Source organism: Meriones unguiculatus, chromosome 7 (genome assembly GCF_030254825.1).
Source record: "Meriones unguiculatus strain TT.TT164.6M chromosome 7, Bangor_MerUng_6.1, whole genome shotgun sequence".
Taxonomy (NCBI): domain Eukaryota; kingdom Metazoa; phylum Chordata; class Mammalia; order Rodentia; family Muridae; genus Meriones; species Meriones unguiculatus.
This window is the reverse complement of record NC_083355.1, coordinates 35369566-35393836: the sequence shown is the minus strand read 5'-3', so window position 1 is coordinate 35393836 and position 24271 is coordinate 35369566. Positions and strand designations below refer to the sequence as shown.

Below are 24271 nucleotides of genomic sequence, written 5' to 3'. Positions count from 1 at the left end.
TCTTTCTTTCTTTTTCTTTCTTTCTTCTTTTTCTTTCTTTCTTTCTTTCTTTCTTTCTTTCTTTCTTTCTTTCTTTCTTTCTTTCTTTCTTTTTCTTCCCTTATCTTTCACTTCTCTTCCCTTTCATATATCCACCCCTGAGACAAGATCTCATAGAACACAGACTGGTCTCAAGCTCACTATGTAGTTGGCGATGACCTTGAATTCCTGACCTTCTGCTTCTTCCTTTCAGGTGCCAGGGTTGTAGTACTGTGCCCCACACCTGGTTCAGAAGGGAATGTTTCACCTTGCAGGAAATGGCTATACAACAGTCTACCTTTTCTACCAGATCTTTCATTCTTTTTACCACCTCTTCTACTATGCTCTCTGTGCCTGGAGGGGGTGATATAGATGTCTGAGTATTTTCCTTCATTTATGCTCTTGCATGGAGCCCCTAGGTCATAACAACAGTCAATTGTTCACAATAGCTTGCCCGCTTATAAAGTCTCTGTAGCAACCATCAACTACTGGGAAATGTTTCCCTCTACGAACAAACCTGATGGCAGCAGTAATCTATGTGCATAAACATACATATTTAGAAGATAATTTGACAGGCATACTATATCTGTTAAGCAAAACAATAGTAATTTCCCTACCAGAACCTATGACCTTCCCAGTTACAAGTTTTTTGTCCTGGCTTACACAGTACCTGGCTAGTTTAATGTCAACTTGACACAAGCCAGAGTCATTAAAGAAGAGGGAACTTCAATTGAGAAAATTACATCCACCAAATTGGCCTGTGGGCCAGCCGGTAGTGCTTTTTCTTGACTGATGATTGATGAGGTAGGGCCCACAACCCCAGGTCTGGTGGTCCTGGGAGCTATAAGAAAGCATGGAGAGCAAGCCAGGAAGCAGCTCCCCTCCGTGGCCTCTGCATCAGCTCCTGCCTCCAGGTTCCTGCCTTGAGTTCTGTCCCTGACTTCCCTTCATGATGTACTGTGTTTCAGACTTAGAGGTTGAAGTAAACCCTTTCCTACTCGTTGCTTTTGGTCATGGTGTTTTATCACAGCGATAGAAAACCTGTCTAAGACAGTACCAAATAGAATTTTCCTTCTGTGGCATGAATGAACCTTAGCTCCAATCAGAAAACTAGATGGTCACACCCAGAGTAGTTGTGTCACTGAGGAGGTCTGTGGACAGTTATTCCCCAGCAAGTTGCAGAGCACCTTCCAGCCCACAAAAGGCAGCCAACATGGGAGAGAGTGTCCAGCTCAGTCCCAGTTTCTCTTCTTGGTTTCCGATAAACAAATTGAGTCTAACATTCCAGGTCTATTATCCAACATCCAACAGCAGTGGCAAAAGAGTATATTGTTTTGGGCACCTGAAGATTCGTCGACGAACAGCTCACAGGGAGTTCTTCCTTTTTGGATTCTCCTCAGTAATCTATGGCTCCTGGGAGTCTTTTTCCACCCGAAGCACGGTATCTTCTTTAAAAGTCTTTAACTGATATTTAAATGACCAGTTCTTTCAGATGTTTTTCCAAATCTGCAAGACATTCAAGGGTTAGCCTTTAAACCCTTTTACAGAGAGAAATGGCCTACCTTTAAGCTCCAAGTAAAGGGCTCATAAAATGACTCAGCGTATAAAGGTCTGGCCTCCAAGCCTTAAGTCTGATGACTGGAATTCAATTCCCAGAACTCACATGGTGGAGGAAGAGTCAGCTACCACAAGCTGTTTTCTGGCCATAGGGGCACCCTGTGGCACACAAATGCCCACACATATAATGAATGTACACACAATTCATAAATAAGTGGGTTATTTTTAAAGCTCCAAGTAACTGCCAGTTGATCTTGGAATTCATGAGTTTGGGATAGGGGGTTGTTTTAAGTTCACAAGGCCATCCATAAGTCACCATCACTTTACATCAGTCACTCAGTTTCCTCACCCTGGAGCACTGCTATGCAGCTGCAACACAGTTCCCCAGAACAAATGACGTCACCATGGCCTGCTACACTGCTTGACCTGGCCCAGAGCCAAAAGGGGGCAGGGATATGTTTGTGACTACTATGCTTGTTGCTAGAGCCTGCTCCTGGGGTCTAATGGACTCTCTCCTGGGCCTGGATTGCCACCTCTCTACCAGCTACACCTGGCTGCACAAAGGGCACTCAGCTGGGTGAACAATATCTAGTTCTACTATACTTTCTTGCAGGAGAGAAATGTATATAGCATACTCTGAATGCATAACTTTAGGAATAGAATAATGTTTTGTTTGTTTGTTTGTTTGTTTGTTTTTGAGACAGGGTTTCTCTGTGTAGCCTTGGCTGTCCTGGACTTGCTTTGTAGACCAGGCTGGCCCCGAACTCACAGAGATCTGCCTGCCTCTGCCTCCCAGAGTGCTGGGATTAAGGTGTGTGCCACTGCACCCCGCTAAATAGAGTTATTTTAAACATAAATATCCTATGGAAAATATTTATGAAAAAAGTAACTGCTTACTGAAACAGGTATGTGCCACCATGCCTGGCTATAACAGAATAATCTTAAATCTTTTTCTGCACACCTCTGCAATTTACTCCTTTCAGTCATTTGGTGAACTGTTGTTTAGGCTTTAAAGCTTTTCAAAGACCCATAAACACACATTTGGCTTTCCATCAGTTTTTTTACTCTAGAAACTCTAGCTCAGCACAAACTTCACAACATTTGCCTTTGAGTGACCCAGGCATCTTTTTGTCTGTTCAGCCTTTCCACCTGTACCCTCTTGAATGCTTTAGCACCCTATGAACTCTTTTGATTTGTCCATCAAAATCACTGAGATCTGCTAGAGTCTCTGATACCTCATAAAGATCATGTGTCACCATAGGACTCAGCAAAGCCACTGCAGCCTTCCACCAGCCCCAGGGTTCACATTGAGCTAAGTTTTCTTAATTATCCCATGAACACAGTCCTATCACTTTTGGTGAAGAAGGCATCAAACATTTCCACTCATGTGTCCAGTTCTCTCGTTACTGCCTGTCCTTTATCTTCTTCCTGTCACACCTACAGCCATGAAGATTTTAGCTGCTGAAAACACACTGTCCCTAATGACTCATCTGAGCCAGCTCATCAGGTCCTGATTATCCTAATACTACCTCAGATTATGTAACCTTTGTCTCAAGGAGATGCTCAAAATCTCTAGCCTGTGTCCCACAGCCTCACAAATCAGGCAGTGGGGGTTCTTTGACCCCTTTTCACCCAATTTCTCAGCTGTAGAGCACTGCGTGATTACCACAGCTTCCTGTACTGGGTCTTTATTACAGCCCCCAGCTGTGTGCTAAGTCATGCTTTTCCCTTCCCCTGTATTAAAGGTAGACCTGAGGGTTATCTTCTATCTATTTCTGTTTATCTCTTCCTCCTGTCTGATTCTTCCCATGGCTTCTAAGTCTTGGATCTCAGCAAGGACTTTGTAGATCTAATTTGTATTTTCTTTCCCTTACTTTTGCCAGCTATGAGAAATGTCAAGCCAACACCTCCCTTTCAACCTCTCCTTTTCCCACTTTTTCTGCCAAATCAGAAACTAATGCAGACTTTAGCTTCTGTCTTTTTTTCTTTGTGACTCCTCCCTCATACAGAAAAGTGCTTTCTGGAATGACAGCTGGGCCTCAGTTTCATGCCTTATCACCCACAGCAAAGACTGCACAGCTACTGCTACAGCCTGCTAATGTCCTATCCATGCTGCTTTCAGGGACTGCAGTATATCCACTATGCTGTCAGCCATTATGGGGTATTCCCATACTCTCATGGCAGTATAGAGGAAAATGGACACCCTGAGACTCCCCCATGGATGCTCCATTCTCATGTGACTGAGCCTTGACTATCTTAGGCCCAGAATGAGCCTAATTTTCAGAAAGGATGAAGAGAACTCAGGAGACCATATCTCATAGATGTAAAATCGCAAGAGGTTTATTTTAACCATTGCTCAACGGGGTCACTCCTGCTGGTCAGCAAGAAGTGGCACTGGGAGACAAAGGCCTTGGGTTTTTAAAAGACAAGGCGTAGGAATTTTGAAGTTGCAGTCTTGGCAATTCAGGATTGGATGAGGAAGCTATAAAGTAAGATAATTGGTTAGTCTTAGGTGCTCAAGCTTGGCCAGTCCTGCCAAGTGTGGATGCAGCTGCAATTAAAGGTGGGGGTGGTTAGCTCATCCTTGAAGATTGGGGCTGTGGGCTTTTGGCTGGTGGTCAAGGTCTACCCAAAAGAAGGATTGAGGCCATCTGGGTTGGTTGCTAAGAAACACTATCTCGAAGACAAGGGTCTGGTCATTCTTTTTGCTGAGTGAAGGTCATTGTTTGCTTGCTTTTTTATATCTGTCCTCACAGATAGGGTCACATTCCTCTGTTCTATGGAAAGGTACTAAGAGGCTTTAGCTTAACTTGGACCTAAAACTCAAAACTATAGGCTTTAGAAGACATATAGGTTACAAAGTTAGTCTGATCCTTTCAACTACATGTCCCATTTCAGAGAATGTGCAAGTGCCACTCCAAGGATATATAGCACCCCGTACAGGAAGAAAGATGGTTGAGCTGAAACTACCCCCACCAATCGTCTGCCTCAGGCAGATCAGCCTCATCACCATCTCACCATCATAGGAACCATACACACGTTCCCCAACAACCCATTTTCTGTCATTCTCTGTCAGGTGCCAGTTGTGTGTTGCTTCCAAAGATCTGAAAGTCTTTTCACTCAGGGTGAATAGCAATGTCACACTAAAGAAGCAGTTCCTCCAAATGTGTTGATGAGTCAACGCATTTACTAAGGTGACTTATGTGAACGTCAGCAAGTGGTTGTTTTAGCATGTGGGACCCAAAAAATATCTGTCACCAAAAAATATCACCCAAAGTGGATGATAATCTGCATACCTTCATCCTGGAGCTCCCTGTTCAACTTGGCAACTCTTTTCCAGAAGCTTCTATGCTTTGAGACTGCTAGATAAAGTTTCATTACTGACCCATTGAAGGTAGCTTGCTAGACACTTTTGTTTGTTTTGCTTTTTGTTTTTTTTGAGACAGGATTTCTTTATGTGACTGCGGCTGTCTTCATGCTCAACTGTAGACCAGGCTGGCTTTGAATTCACAGAGATCCACCTGCCTATGCCTCCCAAGTGTGCTGGGATTAAAGATATGTACTATCACACCCAGCTTTTTGTTAGACTGTTGTTACTGTTCATAGACTTTACAGCTTGGTCTGACTATTGATTATATATATGTATATATATGTATGGTATATATAAATATATGTATGGTATATATAAATATAGTATATGCAAGTATATTTATATATACCATACATATAACACTTCAAATAAGTTTATTAAGTAATATGCTCCTTTATGGCTTTTCCAAACGTCCCTAGTGTTATCTATTGCTCCTTCCTCTTCTTCTGTATTACCCTCATTTCCTAGTTAAAGCCCCCTTCTGTTTTTCCATTTATCCCTTTATAGCATCTGTGCCCTGCTGTCCCCCTCTTTGGAGCTCCCCCAAACTCCCTCTATGATTACCCCTTTATCTCTTGGATGGAAGTTGATTCAGCCCATTCCAAACCAAACATATATTCAAGGCTTCCCAGCAGAATGGGAATTAACTGAAGATCTGTATGTTGTGAATGCTGTATCTTATACTACACAGCAAACACATACAGCCAGATTAATAACGTGTTCAGCTACCTTGCCCCCAGGAGTGTTTTGTCCAAACTGTAGTCTCTGTCCTAGACCTGTTCCCAGCTTCCTCACAGTTTCTCATCCTATCTGCTTTGAAAGTTCTATCTCTGCACAGTCTATTTAGAGTCCCTTTCTCTTGGCAACCTTCCAGATCAAAATAAAAAGCCCAGCCCCCATTTCCCATTCTCTGCTTGAGATTAGCTCAACTGCCTCTCATTGGCCATAAACTCAAATGTGCCTCAGTAGCTTTTGAAGCTGTTTCTTTTCCTACAAGGAGTTCTGCTATCAGCAGTTAACATTTTCTTCTTTAGTGCAGGAACATTTATCTGTTCAATCATTTAGTCAAATCAACCAATATTTGCTGAGCCCTTAGCTAGAAACTGGGGTTATGGATTGCTGACTTAAACAGGATTCTACCCTCTGTGGTCTCTGTGGAAAGACACAAATGCTAATCAGACACTTGCCATGTGGCAAACATGTAGTGGGTCCTTTTACCCACCTGAGCTGTATTTAATCCCCAGAGAAACTCTGTGAGACAGGTTTTATTATTCTGTTTTTGCAGTTGAGGAACCTGGGGTTCAGAGTCAGTGTCATCCTGGGTAAATGCTTAAGTGTGGTGGAGAGGAGCGGTCACTGCTATGAAGCAGTGTTTGGGGATTCTGTTGTGTAAATACTGCTACCATATCTAGTATCTCGCTGGGGACGGGGCTTAGTTGATAGAGTGCTTACCTATCGTGCACAGAGCCCTAGGTTAATTCTCAGCACTGCAGAAAGCAGAGTGTTTGTGTATGTCTGTAATGCCAGCACTCTGAAGGTAGAGGCAGAAGAATCAGAAGTTTCAGATTAAAGGCCAGCCTGGAATACCTGTTTGCTTGTTGAGACAAGGTCTCATTATGTAGCCCTGGCTGGCCTCGAACTTGCTATGTAGACCAGGCTGGCTTCGAGCTCACAATACTCTGCCTGCCTCTGCCTCCCTGAGTGCTGGGATTGGGATTACAGGCTTGCACCACCAAGCCTGGCTTGGGTATGATTTTAGAAAGAGAAAATTTCATCTATAATTTTTACAACCATTTCTCCCAGGAATTTACTTTTGTCTCCTCTCTTCCAGGGTTCTGGGTTTTGTCTACCTTTCACCAAGCCCAGATTGGTGGTTCTGGGAATGGTGCTAATATCAAAGTCTTCTTCTAGACTGTGAAAAAAAAAATCACCTTGTTTCAGATCTTTAGACTCAGGATCCTTCAAGATAGCATGATAATTTAATAGATGCTTCTTATCATTAGGCAAATTTGGAGAAGGCTTAGTATAGTGGGTTCAAGTCCTCAGTTATTCTTTGTATAGATCCAATTAAGTGAACTTCAGACTCTAGTATGTTTCTAGAATTGGATCACTAGAGCTGATTATTAACTTTTCAGATTATGTGTATAGAAATATACACATATTTCTCTGTGGTAGAAATATTTAATGATGTTTTTCCAGGCATATCTTCCTAACTCTACTTTCATTCATGCCACCTTTGATAGCTGGATGTTGATTTAACATCTTTTTGTATTACATTGGTGTGTGTGTGTGTGTGTATGTGTGTGTGTGTGTGTGAAGTTGGTGGCATGCACCTTTGCTCAATGAGCCATCTTGACAAAAAGGGGTGGGGGCAATTATGGCAGTTCATGCCTTTAATTCTAGCACTCTGAAAGCTAAGGCTACACAGATAAACCCTCTCTGGAAAAACCAGGAAAAAAAAATCATTCTCAGGGTTTGCTTATTGCATTCATTCTGATTCATCTTAACTCAAGAAAGAAAATCTTCCTGTAAAAAGAGAGTAGAAATCCTTAGGCCCAGCATTTGACAGCATCATAGACACTTGCATATTATTAGACTATTTAGAAGCATGCTCCAGAGTTCTGAGGTTGCCATTCTGCAGTGTTATTTTGATACCCTGACAAGATATTTTTAGAGCAATAAACCCAAAATTAAAACATTGTGACAAAAAAGTGAAATTAAGTCAAAGCTTCACTAAATGGAAAACTACAGCAGATAGTCAGTGAAGAGCAGGAAAATAACCACAAATACATTTTGAGAACCATAAGGGGAGTTGCAATAGCAGAGATAAAGAGTTGCTTACTGCCTGTGTGCTCGGAAGCATCTACAGCCAGGGAACCGAGGCCTTAGCCTTGTAGCCTGTGTGGACAGGCCCGCATGCCTTGGATTGGCCCAGGAAGAGCTGATCCCTGTCTACAGCTCAGGGGAAGAAAGCCTGTAGCACTTGAACTTCACTGTGGTCATGAGAGCTCTGGATTTACTTTAATCCCCGGGTACTTGATTTGGGTCTGAAATACAGCTATCCAGACTGCTTATCTTTCTGCCTTCTCCTGCACCTGTCTTTTCAACACTAGCCCTGTGTGGGGCGTTTCTTGGTGCCTCTGTTTGAGGCCTTCCATGATTTAGACTTGAAGACCTTCCTAACCCCCAAAACCACTGTTGAAAAGTGCACACGCCTAGATTATGCCTGTTAGAGCCTGGTCCCTAAAGTCTTTAATGAGTTCTTACATACAGTTTGTTGCAGTTTCAGAGCTTTCTTGATTCCCTCAAGCCCAATCTTAAGTAATGATTCAGACTCTGATGACCTTGGCCCTCATCTGGGAGCCGTAAGCACTGTTTGCTGACACAGTAATAGAACTGTGTTAAGAATTTGAATGTCCTTACTCTTCTAGGGGTCTTAGTATAATTTTAGTTACACAACTGAATAATTTGCCTTAAGATCCAAATACCTTCTTTAGCAATTCTAAGGATGCCCTTGAGTTTCTCATCAAGGAAAGGGATAGAGGCAAGTTCTTCAGGGGAATAAAAAGTTTTTGTGCCACTTGGAGAGAGAGAGGAGAGAAACAGATCCTTAGATATGTGAGGCAATGTTCAAGGAGATACTGAGACCCGTTTTCCATGCTTACTTAATTCAGCATATATAACAAGGAAATTGGAAGCTCCAATCTTGTGAACCTATGGTAGGGAGTAACCCATGATTACTATGAGACCAGTCTGTGCAGGAGAGAATGCCAACCCGCATAAAATAGAGTGTGGACGCACTCACAGGCCTCACCTTTCACACCTGTCTCACAGGTATTTTATAAACAAGGTGAGCAGTGAGCAGCTTTTTAAAAAAACGTGTGTATTTGGGGGGAAGGTGTGTGTGTAAGTGTGTGTGTGTGTGTGTGTGTGTGTGTTTATATGTGCGTGCGTTTGTATATGCACTCATGCCTGCATGCATGCACGATCAGGTATGTGTAGGTCAGAGAACAGTATTTGTTTTGTTTTTCGAGACAGGGTTTTTCTGTGTAGCCCTGGATGTTCTGGAACTTGATTTGTAGACCATGCTAACCTCAAACTCAAATTACCTGCCTCTGCCTCCCAGGTGCTGGAACTAAGTTCATGCGCCACCATTATCCAGCCAGAAGACAATTTTGAGTGTTGATTCTTTCCTTGTACCATGTGGGTCCTAGTGATCCAACTTGGGCTATCAGACTCAGAGGCCAAGCCCTTATCCGCTAAGCCACCTCACCATCTCATGATATATAGCTTTTATAAATATGTGCTGCAAGGAATAACACTATTGAGTGACTTGACTTGCCCTACAGAGTAATTTTATTCTGACCAATTGAATTTTGAAGAATGTTTCCCAAAAGCAATGGAGTTGCATTTGGTTTTAGTTAATGTTGTATTTGAGCCATTTCAATTGTCTTTTCAGGCGACTCCCCATGTTTGATAATAAAGCCATTATGTGAACAGGGCAGCCATCCAGAGCTTAGGACTTGCTGGAGGCGTTTGGAGGGAGGGGGAAGTGTAGAAGAGACCAGAATGGCTAAACCTTTCTAAGCCTTTTGGTTCTAAAACTTTTTGTTTCTCTCTTTTGAAACATAGACTGCGTGTGTGTGTGTGTGTGTGTGTGTGTGTGTGTGTGTAAGAGAGATATAATATTTACATGTACATGCTTATTAAAAAAAATTTTTTTTTTACTGTTTGGTTCATATCCCATATCAGTTCTGGATTGTAATGTATGTGCCTACTTGTGGGTTTTGTTTTGTTTTTGAGACAGAGTATCAGTATAGCCTGGGTGTCTAGCACTCAGACTCTACAGACAAGAGGCCAGGCTGGACTTGAACTAGTAACAGTCCTCCTCCAGAGTGCTGAGATTACAGGCATGTGAGGCTGGTTTCTGTGGTGCTGGGCATGAAACCCAGGACTTTGTGCATGGCAAGCATGCACTCTACCAACTGGGCGACCTCCTGAGTCCTGTGTTTTGTTTTAAATCCTTTAATAATGCTATTTAGCTGTCATGGAGAGCTTTTCTGTTTTTCAGATGTCTAGTTAGGGCACTGTCTCCCACTCTTTGATGACTTCATTTGTATTCCTTCCATAGATGTATACCGCTTTACAGTCGCAGGTTTCCATATGGCCCTCCTGCTAACTGTCCCTTCTCACAGTCCCTCCCTTAACCCTCTCCTCCATCCCCCTTCCCATTTAATCTTCTCCTTCCAGTCCCCACCCCCATCTCTTCATAACAATGTATTTTTAAATTTTGGGTTGTGTTGAGACAGAATTTTGCTATGTAGCCCAGATCGACCTTGAACTTACAACAGCCCGACTGCTTCAGCCTTTCTAAACTATTACAAGATCCCCACCCTGCCTAGCTTTATGAGTACAAAACAAATAAGAGAACGAATTTGAATACTTTGAAGGTTCACCCCAACACCCTTTTCAGTGTATATCTACAAATGGGATTGTGTCACACATGCAGATAGAATAGCACTTGAACACGTATGACAATATGTGACATGACGTATGTGACAATATGTGACATACTGATGACATTTCCAGGATGGTTTCTAGAATGTCACTCTTGTCAAATCTTTTTCTCCTTAGGGCTGTCCCTAAGATGGACAGAGGTAATGCATATTCTGCATTTTCAAACATACTGTTTACCGATTACTACTCTATTTAAAGTGTCTGGGAGGCCTTTTGTTTTAACAATTTATTTAATTTTATTTTATGTGCATTGGTGTGAGGCTGTCAGATACCCTAGAACTGGAGTTACAGACTGTTATGAGCTACCATGTGGGTGCTGGGAATTGAACCTGGGTTTTCTTGAAGAGCAGCTAATGCTCTTAACCACTGAGCCATCTCTCCAACTCCTAGGAGGCCTTTTTTTCCCCCCTTCCGATTACCAATGTAATTGTCCTTAGCTGCAAAATAATCCTCAGAGAACAGGTCTTTCAAAGTGAAAGCAGAGAAGTAGGGACCTTGATTGTCCCCGTCCCTCCCCACAATTTGCTAAACATAATAGTACAGAGAACAGTTTAAGAATTTCTGGACAGAAAAAGAACTCACCAAAACCCCAGGCCTCCGGCGTCCAGCCTTGAAGCTGTCCAGAGCTCCCATGTCCTGTCCTGTGCGGCCAGCTGGACAGAGGGAAGGCCCTATCGGCCGACAGCAGTCCAACCCAGTGACCACTAAAGAAGAGAAAGAACATGATCAAACTGGGGCGCGGGGAGGGGAATTTACCGTCAGTCCCTGAAGACATTCAAGAGGTCTTGGCGATGGAATCTAGCGTTCCAGGGAGGATAGGACTTGAGTAAACTGCAGCTACAACGGTCTCTGCACCGGGCAGCTCAAAGACACGAGGGGGCGCTGGTGCCCTGGTAGGGACCAAGTGGTCCTGCCTAAGCCCGGAACTTCTGCGCGCCCACCCCCTAGGCCCACCCTTGCGGTCCAGACGCTGCTGACAGTGTTTGCTCTAGCCGTCCCGGACCCCCCCGCCCCGAGCACACAGGAGGAGGGAGAAGCCAGAGCTCTCGTCTTGTCTCGTAATCTCGTAAGCCTTGCACCTGTTTCAGTGGCCACTGACCTAAGGCAAGTGATAGGACCTCGGCTACCCAGACTCATTATGAAACAGGGCCGCTCCTCGGCCCCTACCCCCAGGAAGGTTTTGGTGAGGATTATTGGAATACACGCTGGCTGGTACTTCTGTAAATACCCTCAAAGCAAGCCAACCATCCCTCAGCATAATCAGTTTATTAACTTAGTGGCTACGGGGACTAGCAGGAGAGATTTATTATACTCCATTCTCTCTTTCAGCAACCTCTTGGTCCTTTATTCTGGAAAAGTCTATTACAACTCCACTGCCCACCAACACACACACACACACACACACACGCACACGCACGCACACGCACACACACACACACACACACACACACACACTCAAAAGCTTCCGGTGTGACCGCGGAGGCACGAGTGGTATCCATCCACTTCAAATGTACTTCAAACATTTTACCAGGGTTTAAAACCAACAGCGTCTGGTCGGAGGTGTCCAGTTCCGATCGGCTGTGAGCGCTGACGGAAGGGGCGGGGGCTGGAGGGGAGGGGGAAATGTGTGGAGCGGGGCTGGGTACCCAGCACACCTGGCTTACTTACTCAATTACCCAGTCCAGTTCCCAGCTGAAGGAGGTGGACGGCAGCCACCCTGAAGCATGAGCGGACAGGAGAGTGGGGGGCCTGAGCTCTGTGTTGGCAGTTGCCATGGTTTTGCTCCGAGTTCTGGAGCCAACCTGCCCACTACCTGGAGGCACCCAGGTCACAGAAGCAGTAGGTTAGAAGCCTGTGGAGGACCTGAGGAGTGCTATCCTGGAGTCTGCCAGCCCAGCTGTTGAGATGGAAGCCAGAGATGGGCAAGGGGGTGAAGGAGACAAGCCACTAGAGAAGGTGAAGTGAGGCTTGGAAGTGAGGGAGCCAGGGAGGGGCTGGATTTAGAGAGCCGTGAAGGTGAAATTCAAGGAAGGAGACCAGAAGAGAAAGTGGTGGGATGTATGAGCTGGCAGGAGCCCAAAGAACAGGAGGACATAATTCCTCCATCAGTTGGGCTCAGTAGCAGAGAGCTTGCCCTAGTCCTGGGTTCGATCCCCAAGAACCAAAAAGTTGGGGATAAGTAGTAAACATGTTTATCAAAGATGAGTTTCTGGCAAGATGGTGAGAAGTTCCGTTTCATTGCTTACCCATGCCTATGTGAGCGTACATATGTGTTACGGTCTGTGGACAGTTATGTGGCTGTGTTTGCCAGAGTCCCCAGTGTCTGTAGTTGGGAGGAACCGGTCTTGTCCCTTCTTTACCTTTCCCCTAGCTTGCCCTCAGAGTGATCTGAGTGCAGATCTTCCTCTCCTGAACACAAACGGCAAGTAATCCAGTTGTCCACAGGGGCTTTGACGAGGGGAGGTGCCAACCCGACACTGCTGGCACCTTCAATCCCAGCACTCAGGAGGCAGGGTCCACCGGGTCTCTGCGAGTTTGGGGCCAGCGTGGTCTACAGAGCAAGTTCTAGGTCAGCCAGGGCTGCACTGAGAAAGTCTATTTCAAAAAACCAAAAACAATAAAAATTTTAAAAATTCAAAAAGCAAAGACAAGAAGATGTGAGGTTCAAACCCAGTGACAGTGTCATCCTGTGCTCTCTAAGTTTTAGTGATATTTTACAGCCGCTTTGTCATCACTGATTTCCAGTTTTCTTTGTTCCACTTCTGTGTCACAAGAGTCCTGCTATCATCACCACCCTTCTTTACTGGGTACCCTTCAGTTAGTTGCATGACATAATGCTAAAATTTAGATATGCGTAGACATGGGCCTGGGATCTCAGTAAGCACCAGGCCCATGAATAAATGAAAGAAAAAGTGATTGCTGCCCGACAAAGAGTCACAGAATTCTTTCAGTGCCCCAGTGTTCTTGACTATAGGCAGAGGTAATGAGAGGTACCCTCACAGAATTCGTGGAAAAAGAAAATGAGTTAATATTTATTAGGAGCTCTGCAAAGTTTCCCAGGACAGCCAAGAATTATTATGAAAGAAATGGGTAAAATGTTGTAGGTTTTCTAAGCAGGGGTTTTTAGAGATGGGCTTCTTCGCCCAGCCTCACTGACCTAGTGATGTTTTAAGAAAGATGGCAGGGAGAACGGGAGGAGCTTGGCTGTCATTTGCCAACATCTGCCCAGCGCTGATCCTCAGACCTGAGCCCCTGCTGACTGTGCCACCTCCTTCCAGGTGGGGAGCGTTCCCTGCTTAGAGAGGAGCTCCAGCACCGTACCTGCCGGAGACGCTCTGGTCCGTCATGCCAAGGGCCTGAGTCAGGACACCTTCAAAATTGTAAGAGGCCATCCTGAAACCCTGTCCCTCTAGCCTGGGAGGCCTCGGGGGCTTCTCACCCCGAGCCCACCACCTCATCTGTCATGCTCAGGGTGGAAGTGGGGTGGGAAACCCTCCGGAGCCTGTCACCACACAGCCCTCTGTAAGCCACTAAGGACCTCACTCAGGCCAATTTGCCAGACACTTGGGGTGTCCACCTGCCTTTCCTCCCCACCCCTCAGCTCCCACCTTGCCTGTGACCTCCTCAGTGTAAAGAATACCTGAGGCCCCTGAAGAAGTTCCTGCGCAAGTTGAACCTGCCCAAGGACCTTCCGCAGAAGAAGCGGGTAAAGCGCATGAAGCAGAGCCTGGAGGCCCTCGGGGACCACATCAACACCTTTCTGCAGCACTACTGCCGAGCCTGGGAGATGAAGCACTGGAAGAAGTAGGCAGCCTCCTGTCCTAGCCCACCTCCATTCAAGATTACGCTCCAGCCAGGGCCCTCCAGCCCCGCAGAGGGCCAAGACCCTGGGAGACAGCGGGTGTGTAAGGAACAGGGCCCTCTCGTCATCAGGGCCACACTGACCGCACCTTGGCTGTGCACCTAGCAGACAAAAGTCTTTCCCAAGGGCCTCCAGAGGCCTCTGCAGGTAATGCATGTTACCAAGCCCAGCCACCTGAGTTCTGTCCCTCCCACCCATATGGTGGAAGGAGAAATCCAATGTGTTAGTTGTCCTCTGACCTCCTCACGTGCACTGTGGCAAACACACACACGGACAGTTACACACAGACATACACATAGACACAGACACACAGAAACACAGACACACAGAGACAAACAGACAGACACATGTGCACACACAGGCACGTGCACACACACACGTGCACACTCATGTCTTTAAGCCTCTCCTGAGAAGAACTCTCTGGCCTCTAGGTGAACAGCTGCTGTGTACTGGTGCTTGATACCAGCACGTGGCATTTCTGTCCTGGTCCCCACCTCCATCTCCTCACCCTGACACTGAGGAAGCACGGTGTACCTTCTGCTGGGTAGCTCCTGGTCACAGGATGGAGGGGGTAGAAAAGGCTGAGTCAGCCTCTCTGTCTGGTTTCTCTCTGCAGGATGCTCTGGCGATTTGTGTCCCTCTTCTCAGAACTGGAAGCCAAGCAGCTTCGCCGGCTCTACAAGTATACCAAAACCAACCAGACGGCCAAGTTCCTGGTGAGGCTTCTCGGAGAGCTCCTCTGAGGTCCAGCAGGAGTTCTTAGATCATGAGGGGAAGGCTGGGACTGGGACCGGCCTCTGACACCTCCCCACCCAACCTCACCCTTCCAGGGCTCACTGCTGAGGAAGTACCACCTCTCATTATCTTCCCCTACCCTGGGCCCCAAGGGAGCTGACTAAGGCCACCAAGTTCATGACATTTATTCCTCTTCCATATCCACACCATGGTTTTAACATCCCGAGCCATGGGTGAGAACAGCTGAGGCCAGCTTGGGGACATCTCCAGGGCCTGAAAGCAGAACTTGGCCTAGCTCTGTCCTCACACAGTGGTTCAGATACCCTGATCTCTGGACATGTTTACTTCTTGAAAAAGTGAGAACTCCAAAAGACATGCTTATAGCTATTAATATTTACTCTACTAGAGATTATACATAAGGAAATTTTAACTGTATCTTTACTAAAGAATTTAAAAATAGTACTTTTTGTTTTTGTTTTTTGAGACAAGGTTTCTCTGTGTAACCTTGGCTGTCCTGGACTTGCTTTGTAGACCAGGCTGGCCTCAAACTCAGAGATTCACCTGCCTCTGCCTCCCCGAGTGCTGGGATTACAGGTGTGGGCCACTGCATCCCACTACATAGGAGCTATTTTAAACATAAATATTCTATGAAAAAGTAACTGCTTTCTGGAACGACAACAAATTCGGAAGGGCAGCAGTGTTTTCTGTCTTGCAGCTCGCTTTAGCACCCGACTCAAGGGAAGCGGCTGCCGTCTCAGGTCTGCTTCTGTGGTCGGCATGTCATGATACATTTATTGTCTTGGTTGAAACACACGCAAGTCCCAGCCTCATACAAATATGTCTTTAGAAAATAGCAGATATTTTCCTTTGCTGTCACACCAAAAAAAGCAACTAGTAGTTTTTAAAAATTGTGCGGTGTATCTTGAACCATATTAATAAACTTTAAAAAATTGATGGGCTTGCCAGCCTGGCCTACAGAGCAAGTTCCAGAACAGACAAGGCTACCCAGAGAAACCCAGAGAAAACAAAATTAGTGGCTTTATTTACTTGTTTGTAGGACAAAGTCTCACTCGAACTTACTCTATCATAGGCTGGTATCAGGTCCACAGGCTGCCTAACTCCTGAATGCTAGGGTTCAGGGACCGTGCTGCTATGATCAGCTACAAAATAAAATTAGGGGCCGGAGATATGGCTCAGAGGTTAAGAGCTCTGGCTGTTCTTCCAAAGGTCCTCAGTGCAATCCCCAGCAACCACATGGTGGCTCATCACCATCTATAATGTGACTTAGTGCCCTCGTCTGGTGTGCAGGCACACATGCAGGCAGAATACTGTGTAAATAATAAATAAACATTTTTTACAATTAAAAAATAAAATAAAATTAATAGACTTAGCCCATGTTTTTAATCCCAGCTCTGAGAAGCAGAAACCAGCATATCTCTGTGATCTGTGAGATTGAGGATACCCTGGGCTACATAGTGAGGTCCAGGCTAGCCAACACTACATAGACCCTATCTCAAAAAGCAATAAAATAATAATAATGATAACAATGATAAAAATAGCAATAATGGACTTAAAACTGCTTTAAAGGACAGTGAGTGGGAAGCTCAGGTGTGGCTCTCCCCACCCACACTTCCATGCTTTCCAAGCCATAGAGACTTTCTTTAGGCACATTTGTCAAGACTGGTAAAACAACATCAGCAGAGTCTGACCAGAGAAGGCCCATCGTTTGTATTGTATACATCTGATAGTTTCTATTTGATTTCTAAAACCTTTAAAATCAACATCACTTACACAAAGGGGTTTTGTTGTTTTGATCGTATTCACTCTCCACACCTGCCTTTTACACACACACACACACACACACACACACACACACACTTACTGAACTTTTCCCAACTAACTCCTTTCTACTCTCATCTTTGTGTGTATAACCCAACAAATTTAGTCAGGATTGCTTATAGCAACATGGGTAAGGGTGATCTGCAAAACATAGGCAACTTCTCGTTTTGTTTTGTTATGGTTTGGTTTTGAAAGACAGGGTTTCTCTGTGTAGCCCTGGCTGTCCTGGACTCACTTTGTAGACCAGGCTGGCCTTGAACTCACAGAAATCCACCTGCCTCTGCCTCCTGAGTGCTGGGATTACAGACATTTGCCACTACACCCAGCCGAACATGGGCAACTCAGCAGTGACACACCACTGGAGAAAAATGTCCCTCCCTTTCTGGACAACCATTGACAGGCTATAGATCCTCATGGGTATAAGGGCCTTGTGAGCTCCTCCCCTCTTTTTTCTTTTAAACAGGGTCTTGCTGTTAAGTCCTGGTTGCCCTTAAACTTACAATCCCTTGCCTCAACCTCCCAAGTGGTAGGGTTATAGGCATGCGCTACCACATCCGCTAGTGTTAGGGGTTTTGATAAATGTGTGGTAAATGTCCCTACCGCTACTGTGTCCTTCAGCATAGGTACACTACCCCAGTCATCCGTGATCCGCTTATCCTCTCTCTCCTTCCTTCCTGAGAGCCCTCGGCAAGCTGTTCCTTTCTCGCAGCTTTACCTTCCCATATCATCCTGTGTCTGCAGCCATACAATACGCACTTTTTCAGAGATCTGTTGATGAGCTGGTCGTACTCTGCTTCCTTAGAATCCATTGGCCTATTCTTTTTTTTTTTTTATGTTGATCAGATCTTACCTTTCTGAGAATTCAGAGGATATTTTGAGAGTCTCTGGTTCAAAACAAGGATCCTTCCGGGCATGGTGGTGCACACCTTTAATCCCAGCACTCGGGGAGACAGAGGCAGGTGGATCTCTGTGAGTTTGAGGCCAGCCTGGTCTACAAAGTGAGTTTCAGGACAGCCAGAGCCACAGGAAGAATCCCTCAAAAACAAACAAACAAACAAACAACAAAACCCACCCACACAAATAATAATAATCCTAAGTAATAGCAGTGACAGTTGCCTTTGTGTCAAGGACTTTCTGTTCCTTCCTGTGAGCTTCACAAGTAACTGTAACTAGCAATTAGAGTTATAACCCTCCCCCCCCCAAAAAAAAAAAGAGTTATAACCCATGATTTATAACAAAACATCCAAATACAGGGAGATGAGATGGCCGTGCCAGGGACACACAAGTGGGAAGACTGCCAGGCGCAGTCTGCCTGTATGAGCGCCTGCTCTAACCTGCTTTGCCAGCCCCGCCCCCTGCATCTCTGCTGCTGCTCTTGAACACGAATGCTTGGATCATTTTGTTAATCCATTTTTGTTTTTGTTTTTGTTTTTTTCTTTCCTCTTATTTATTTTTATCTTTACCGTGCTGGAATTGAACTCAGGGCCTCACATACAGATTTACCTGCATAGCACCGTCTTTTCTTTAAGGGAAGGGGCAGGGTCCTGCCGTATTACCCAGGTTGACTCTCATTCCTGGGCTTGAGCGATCCTCCTGTCTCAGGCAGCTGCAACTATAGGCGTTTGACTCAGTGTCTGGCTCAAGTAGTTCCTTTTCTAAGTATAAGAAGTTGCCATTTGCCGGGCGGTGGTGGCACAGGCCTTTGATCCCAGCACTTGGGAGGCAGAGACAGGTGAGTCTTTAAGTTCGAGACCAGCCTGGTCTACAGAGTGAGTTCGGGGGTGGCCAGGGCTACACAGAGAAACCCTGTCTCAAAACCCACTACCACCACCACCACACATACACACACAAGTTACCATTATAGTGACTCCTGGATTTCTTGGATTTACTGACCAGAAAATACTTCAAAATATGCCTTCAGGTTATCAATTTATTTTTTTAAGTTAGTATAAAAAAAAAAAAAAAAGGCAAGCACCACTGTCCCATTACAATCAAGCAAATAAGACACCATCACTCTCAAAAGAAATGGAAGGTATAACCTTAAAATAAAAGGAGACCTGGCTGGAGCGTGAGGGCAGCAGGACACTTGCTTGCATGAAGCCCTGGTTCCCATCTGCAGCAGTGCACACCTACAGGTCAGCATCCTGAGGGCTGACACTTGAACTAATTCTTAGCGTGGAGAAACTTACCTAGAACACACAGGTGGCAGCCTGACTCACTCACACCCTCAGTTTTTCTGTGACTTTCACCCCATCCTTTTGGCTAGGCCAATGGGAGATGCCATAGCTTCTTAGCAGCTGGGGGTAGGGCTGGGTGAGGCTGCTACCTAGAATTTAGGCCCATCTCTCCTCCTGTATCTCCTCAACCATGGACCCAATTTCAGGTCACACTCTGCCCGTTGGATGCGCCAGAGAGATCGTTGCTCGCCAGCCAGGAGGACAGTCTTCCCCGGCTCTGCAGTGCCTGGGGGTTGCATGGAAATATCAGCGGCATGAAGGAGAGGCTGTCGAAGATGCAGGCCCCCGGCGAAGCCGTCATCCTGCTGGAGGAACCCCGCTCCTCGCACCACTCCAGAGGAGGTGAGGCCCACTCCCTGGGTGAGGGGCTGTGGACAAGTCTGCGGGTTTCTCTGGGGCAGGTACAGCCTCCTGCCTCCCTCCCTTTCTACCATCTCTTCCTTCTGGCCTTTCCTTCCCTTTCCTTGGTCTCTTTTCTATTTTCAGCTTCTCCCAGATATATTCATTTATAGAATCTTTTAACTCTGTAGCTAAGTGTGGGGACAAACAAACAAACAAAATACCAGTACCCAGAGGCCAGCACTGTTGGCATTTAGTGCGGTTCCTTCAGCGTTCTGTCATCCCCCAGCATGCTGAGGTCTCATCGTGTGTACGTTTTGAATCTTGTATTTTTTTTTAAGTTAACTTTTTTGTAAAGGCCCTTTCTGATATGGCTAGAAACAGGGGGAAGACAGTTTCTGAGTGCTGAGAGTATGGACCCCCACGAGGTGTCTGGGTATCGGTGGCAGGATGACCACTCTGATGGGGTGGGACAAAGAGAAAATGGAGGGGCTCATCCTTCCAGGGAGATCGATGGCATGGGATGACCTTCCCAGCCTCTTTGGCCCCTGTGCTGACCAAAACATTCAATTCTCTGTAGAAGGGCTGTGGAGTTAGGTGGGGGAGCCTTTTCAACCAGAGGAGGCTAAAGGTAGGGACCCGGGAGGGCTCCTGCTGGACACAAGGCACAGAGAGACGCGGCCTGCCTCTACCTCCACACTTCCAGACTTGGCTCTGTGCCACAGTTAGCTGTCCTTTCTCCGCTACTGTCGGGGAAGGCAAAGGCAAGCGTGGTGGCCCGGAGAACACAGAGTGCCGTCCTAACGTGGACTCAGAGGCTCTCTTCTGAAGGTGTGAATGACTGTTGGCACTCATGCAAGTTGGCCTCGGGCATCTCTTTCCCAATCACACTGGACACAGGAGCAGCTGTGAAAACAGATCAGAGGCCGTAGCCTGGGTCAGATAGCTAGTAAGGCATAGACACTGTCTCCGAGGGGCCCGTGTCTGGCCTTGGTGCCTGCAGCTTAAACTGAGGAAACGAAGCAGGCAATGGGGCTTCAAAGAGTATAGGCCAGGCCATTGCTAAGGAGCTCATAGCCAAGCCCTGGAGGAGAGCGTGAGTTCTGTGCTCTGGAAGCCTGTATCTGGGCCAGGTGCTTTGTGTTTTGCTGTTGACATCTGCAGCATCCTGATGAGAGAGCTGGGTGTAATTGTCTCCCTTTAGAGAGGAGCTCTTCAAAGGCAGCAAAGGCCATGTCGATCAGATAAGCTGTGTGCAGGAGGTAGGGCTGGGTCAGGCTTTAAAGAAAGAAATGAGGCAGCTGAAGAAGGCAAAGGAGCGTGGGAAGTATGTGGAGAATGAGCTAGGCCTGGCAGTGAGTGAAGCAAGTGCAGAGTGGAGTGAGGTGTAAGGCAGGGATACCGGGGGAACAGCCTTGGCTGGTGGGCTGAGAAGCTGGAGAGCGAAGCGAGGGTGTCAGGTGTGCTAAATAAGTTCCACATCCTTGAGCCACATCCCCGGCATCTTCAAGCAAGTGTTAAAATAAGTAATGTCACTCGTGGTGGCTTGTGCCTGTAACCCCAGCACTTTGGAGACTGAGTCAGGAGAACTGCTGTGATTTTGAACCATATAGTTTCCGGACCAGCCTGGGCTACAGTGTATGAGACCTCGTCAGAAAACAAATGGGGACTGACACCATGGCTCAGCGGGGGAAGGTGTTGTAAGTAAGCCTGATGGACTGAATCTGGTTCCTGGGGTCCACAGAAGGAGAGAGCTGATTCCCACAAAATCCTATGACATCCACACACCTGTACCATGGGCCATGGGCCCTGCCTATAAATAAGTGTAATTTTAAGAATTTAAAATGATTTTTAAAACTTTATTTTTATTTTATTTATTTGTTTGTTTGTTTGTTTTTGAGGCAGGGTTTCGTGTAGCCCAGGCTGGCCTCAAACTCACTATATAGTTAAGGATGACCTTGAACTCTGAGCCTACTGTTCCCACCTTCCAAGTGTTAGGATTACAGGCCACCTGATTTATGTGGCACTGAGGATCCAAACCAAGCTTCATGCATTCTTGGCATGGGGTCTGGTACTAGAACAAAGCACTGAGGTCTTTAAGGGTTGCTAAGGCTCAGGGCGGATATTTTTGTTTTTGTTTTGAGACAGGGCTTTTCTGTGTAGTCTTGGCTGTCCTGGAACTCACTCTGTAGACCAGGCTGTCCTCGAGCTCACAGAGATCTGCCTGCCTCTGCCTCCTGAGTGCTGGCATTAAAGGCGTGCACCGCCTTCACCCAGCAAGCATGGATATTCTTACATACAACGCTTGTGCCAAAGTCCAGTATAGACAAGTCAGTCTTCACTGGGAATGACGGTTAGAGAGTTTGTGTGGCAGGATGGCTGGCTGAAATATTAAGTTAGTGCCTTTTCTCTTCATGTCAGCCAGCATCACGCTTTGCAATGCTTTGCATAGAGATTTCAAGCAGGCAAAATATCAGACGCAGCCTTTCTTGGTGGAAGTTTTGCCTTTGGTATCTTGAGGCACCAAACTTGAAAACAGCTCAGGTGGCAACTTTTATATTTGTATACTTTATCAAAACAGAATTTGAGTTAAATGCAAAAAAATTAAAAACAGAAAAATAAGAACAGGGAGATATAAACATCACATTGTCATCGCCCACCATTGCACTATCAACAGTTTGTGCGCATGAAATCACATCTATTTGAACAAAGCTGAGACTGTGCTGTCTATGTGATTTGATTTTAACTTGCCTCGTGTTTGGGAAGGGGTACTGCTGTCACACGGGGGGAGCCATTGGTAGACATAGTTCCTCAGTTACTTTTCCAACCTTATTTTTTGGAGAGAAGGGTCTCTCGCTGACTCTGCAGCTCACTGGCTGGCTACCGTGACTGAGTAAGCTCCAGGGATCCAGTTTTCCACCTCCCCATGGTGGAACCACAGATTCCAGTGTCTCAACCAACTTTATGTGGCTGCCGGGGACCCAAACTAAGGCCTTATTCCTGGCTGGCAAGTGCTTTACCGACTGAGCCATCGCCCATCCCTGAACCTGCTTTTTATTTCTTTGCTATTTGTTCATGCTTTTGTATGGGTACCTGCATGAGTTTGTATGCACCACATATGACCTGTGGAAGTCAGAAGAGGGCATCAGATCCCCTGCATAGTTATGGGCAGTTTCGAGCCACCAAGTGGGTGCTGAGAAACACACCCGGGTCATCTGGAAGAGCAGCCAGCACTGTTAAGCACTGAACTGTACTCCAGCCCTCTAAACTTGCTCTCCCCTCCCCCCCTTATGAATGGCATCAGCCTTTCCAGGGCATCATTTCACTCTGTGGAACTGGGTAGCCCATATTCAAGTTTCAGAGGAGACTGCTGCACTGGCCGCTCACAGCCAGTGTTCTAGCTGGTTCCACCTCAGCCTGACAAACTTGTTGCCTTTTCATCTGATCCATCGGCAGAGACCAAGCTGTCGACAGGATTTCCCATTTTTGGCTTTTTTTTAAAAAATGTTTTTATTTTCTGTGCCTTGGTGTTGATATACATGCACATACAGCGTGTCTGTCTGCGTGAGGGCGTCAGATCTGCTGGAGCTGGAGTCACAGACAGTTGTGAGCTGCCATGTGGGTGCTGGGAATTGAGCGCAGGTCCTCTGGAAGAGCTGCCAGAGGACATGCACATAACCCTGGGGGACCCATTGTTTGTGGTCTCCCAGTACAGTCTACCCCCGCAGTGACTGACACGGTGTTTCTCTGGCACTGTGTTCATAAATTATTTATTGATTAAAACTTGGCAGTGTTGTTTGTCAATGGACTTGTGTTTCAAAGCACTTGGAGTTAGTCGTGAGAATGGAGAGGGTTGTAGGGAATTCAAGCAGACGTGGGCTTGGTCCTGACTGTGACTCTGGCTTGCTCTAAAGCTTCAGACATGTCACATGCCTGCTCTCTGCTTGGCCAAGCATCCTCGCTGTGAACTGGGGGCGATGTTATCTCTCTACCTCACAGGTTTCCGAGAAAAGTAAGAGTGAGGGAGGCATCCAGCAGTGACAGATTTTCTTATTACTCTATTCATGTTACTGAGGTTTCTTACTAGTTGTGGTGTCATTGGGACCCTCTCTGACTTCTGTTCTTTCAGATTCTTTGAAGAAATTTCCTCAAACACCAAAACTGAAGAAAAAGAGGATTAAGGAAAGCCCAGAAACTCCCAAGAGCTACCCATGAGAAGCCCCATAGGGATGGATGCGGTTCTCCCTGGTGCCCTGAGCTCTTGCATGTACGCTCTGGGAAGGAGGGGGTTGAAGTGGGTAAAGAAAGTTTACTTTATGAAAGGGATGCTTAATTTTAAATTATAAATAAATGGGTTGGGAAATAATTCTTCAGACCATTCTTCTTCACTTGGCTGAACTTCATTCATTTTTTATTTACTTAAAAATATTTGAAGCTGGGCTTACTGATTTCACCTTTAATCTCAGCACTTGGGAAGCAGAGGCAGTTGGATCTCTGTGTATTTAAGGCCAGCCTGGTCTACATAGGTCCACATACGGAGTTCCAGACCAGCCAACGCTACACAATAAAACCCTGCCTCAAAAGAAAAAAGAAATGTTTGGAACTACTTCCTAAGTGTCAGGTAGCCCAGCTATGCAAAGTAAATAGTTGTGCTTGCATTTATGGAGGTTCATCAGAGACCAATGGGAAAAGAACAAAGGAATTTATGGATGTTAGCCACAGGGAAGTACAGGATGGACAACTGACTGAATGGGGCCAGTCAGTGAGAAGTCTGGCAGCCTCCGAATCACCTAGACT

The 24271-nt window shown here is 46.0% G+C and overlaps 1 protein-coding gene and 1 long non-coding RNA gene across 2 annotated transcripts; one reads left to right on the top strand and one right to left on the bottom strand.

Moving 5' to 3' along the window:
• Positions 1-11351, bottom strand: LOC132655183 (uncharacterized). The gene is made up of 2 exons (XR_009592858.1): positions 11045-11351; positions 1-1524 (listed from the first exon to the last, which is right to left on the bottom strand). It is a non-coding gene; the product is annotated as an uncharacterized LOC132655183 (long non-coding RNA).
• A 936-nt stretch (positions 11352-12287) lies between these two features.
• Chct1 (CHD1 helical C-terminal domain containing 1) lies at positions 12288-23840 on the top strand. The gene is made up of 6 exons (XM_060388407.1): positions 12288-12418; positions 13741-13842; positions 14091-14266; positions 14941-15040; positions 19282-19477; positions 23604-23840. The coding sequence occupies exons 1-6, from the start codon at positions 12368-12370 to the stop codon at positions 23687-23689; spliced, it is 711 nt and encodes a 236-aa protein (XP_060244390.1). The 5' UTR covers positions 12288-12367; the 3' UTR covers positions 23690-23840.
• The last annotated feature ends 431 nt before the right edge of the window (positions 23841-24271 follow it).

Coding starts and splice junctions, on each gene's coding strand:
- Chct1 (XM_060388407.1), top strand. CDS start 12,368: ATGGAAGCCAGAGATGGGCAAGGGGGTGAAGGAGACAAGCCACTAGAG. Junction 12,419..13,740: donor GAGACAAGCCACTAGAGAAG/GTGAAGTGAGGC, acceptor ACCTCCTTCCAG/GTGGGGAGCGTTCCCTGCTT. Junction 15,041..19,281: donor ACCAGACGGCCAAGTTCCTG/GTGAGGCTTCTC, acceptor ACCCAATTTCAG/GTCACACTCTGCCCGTTGGA.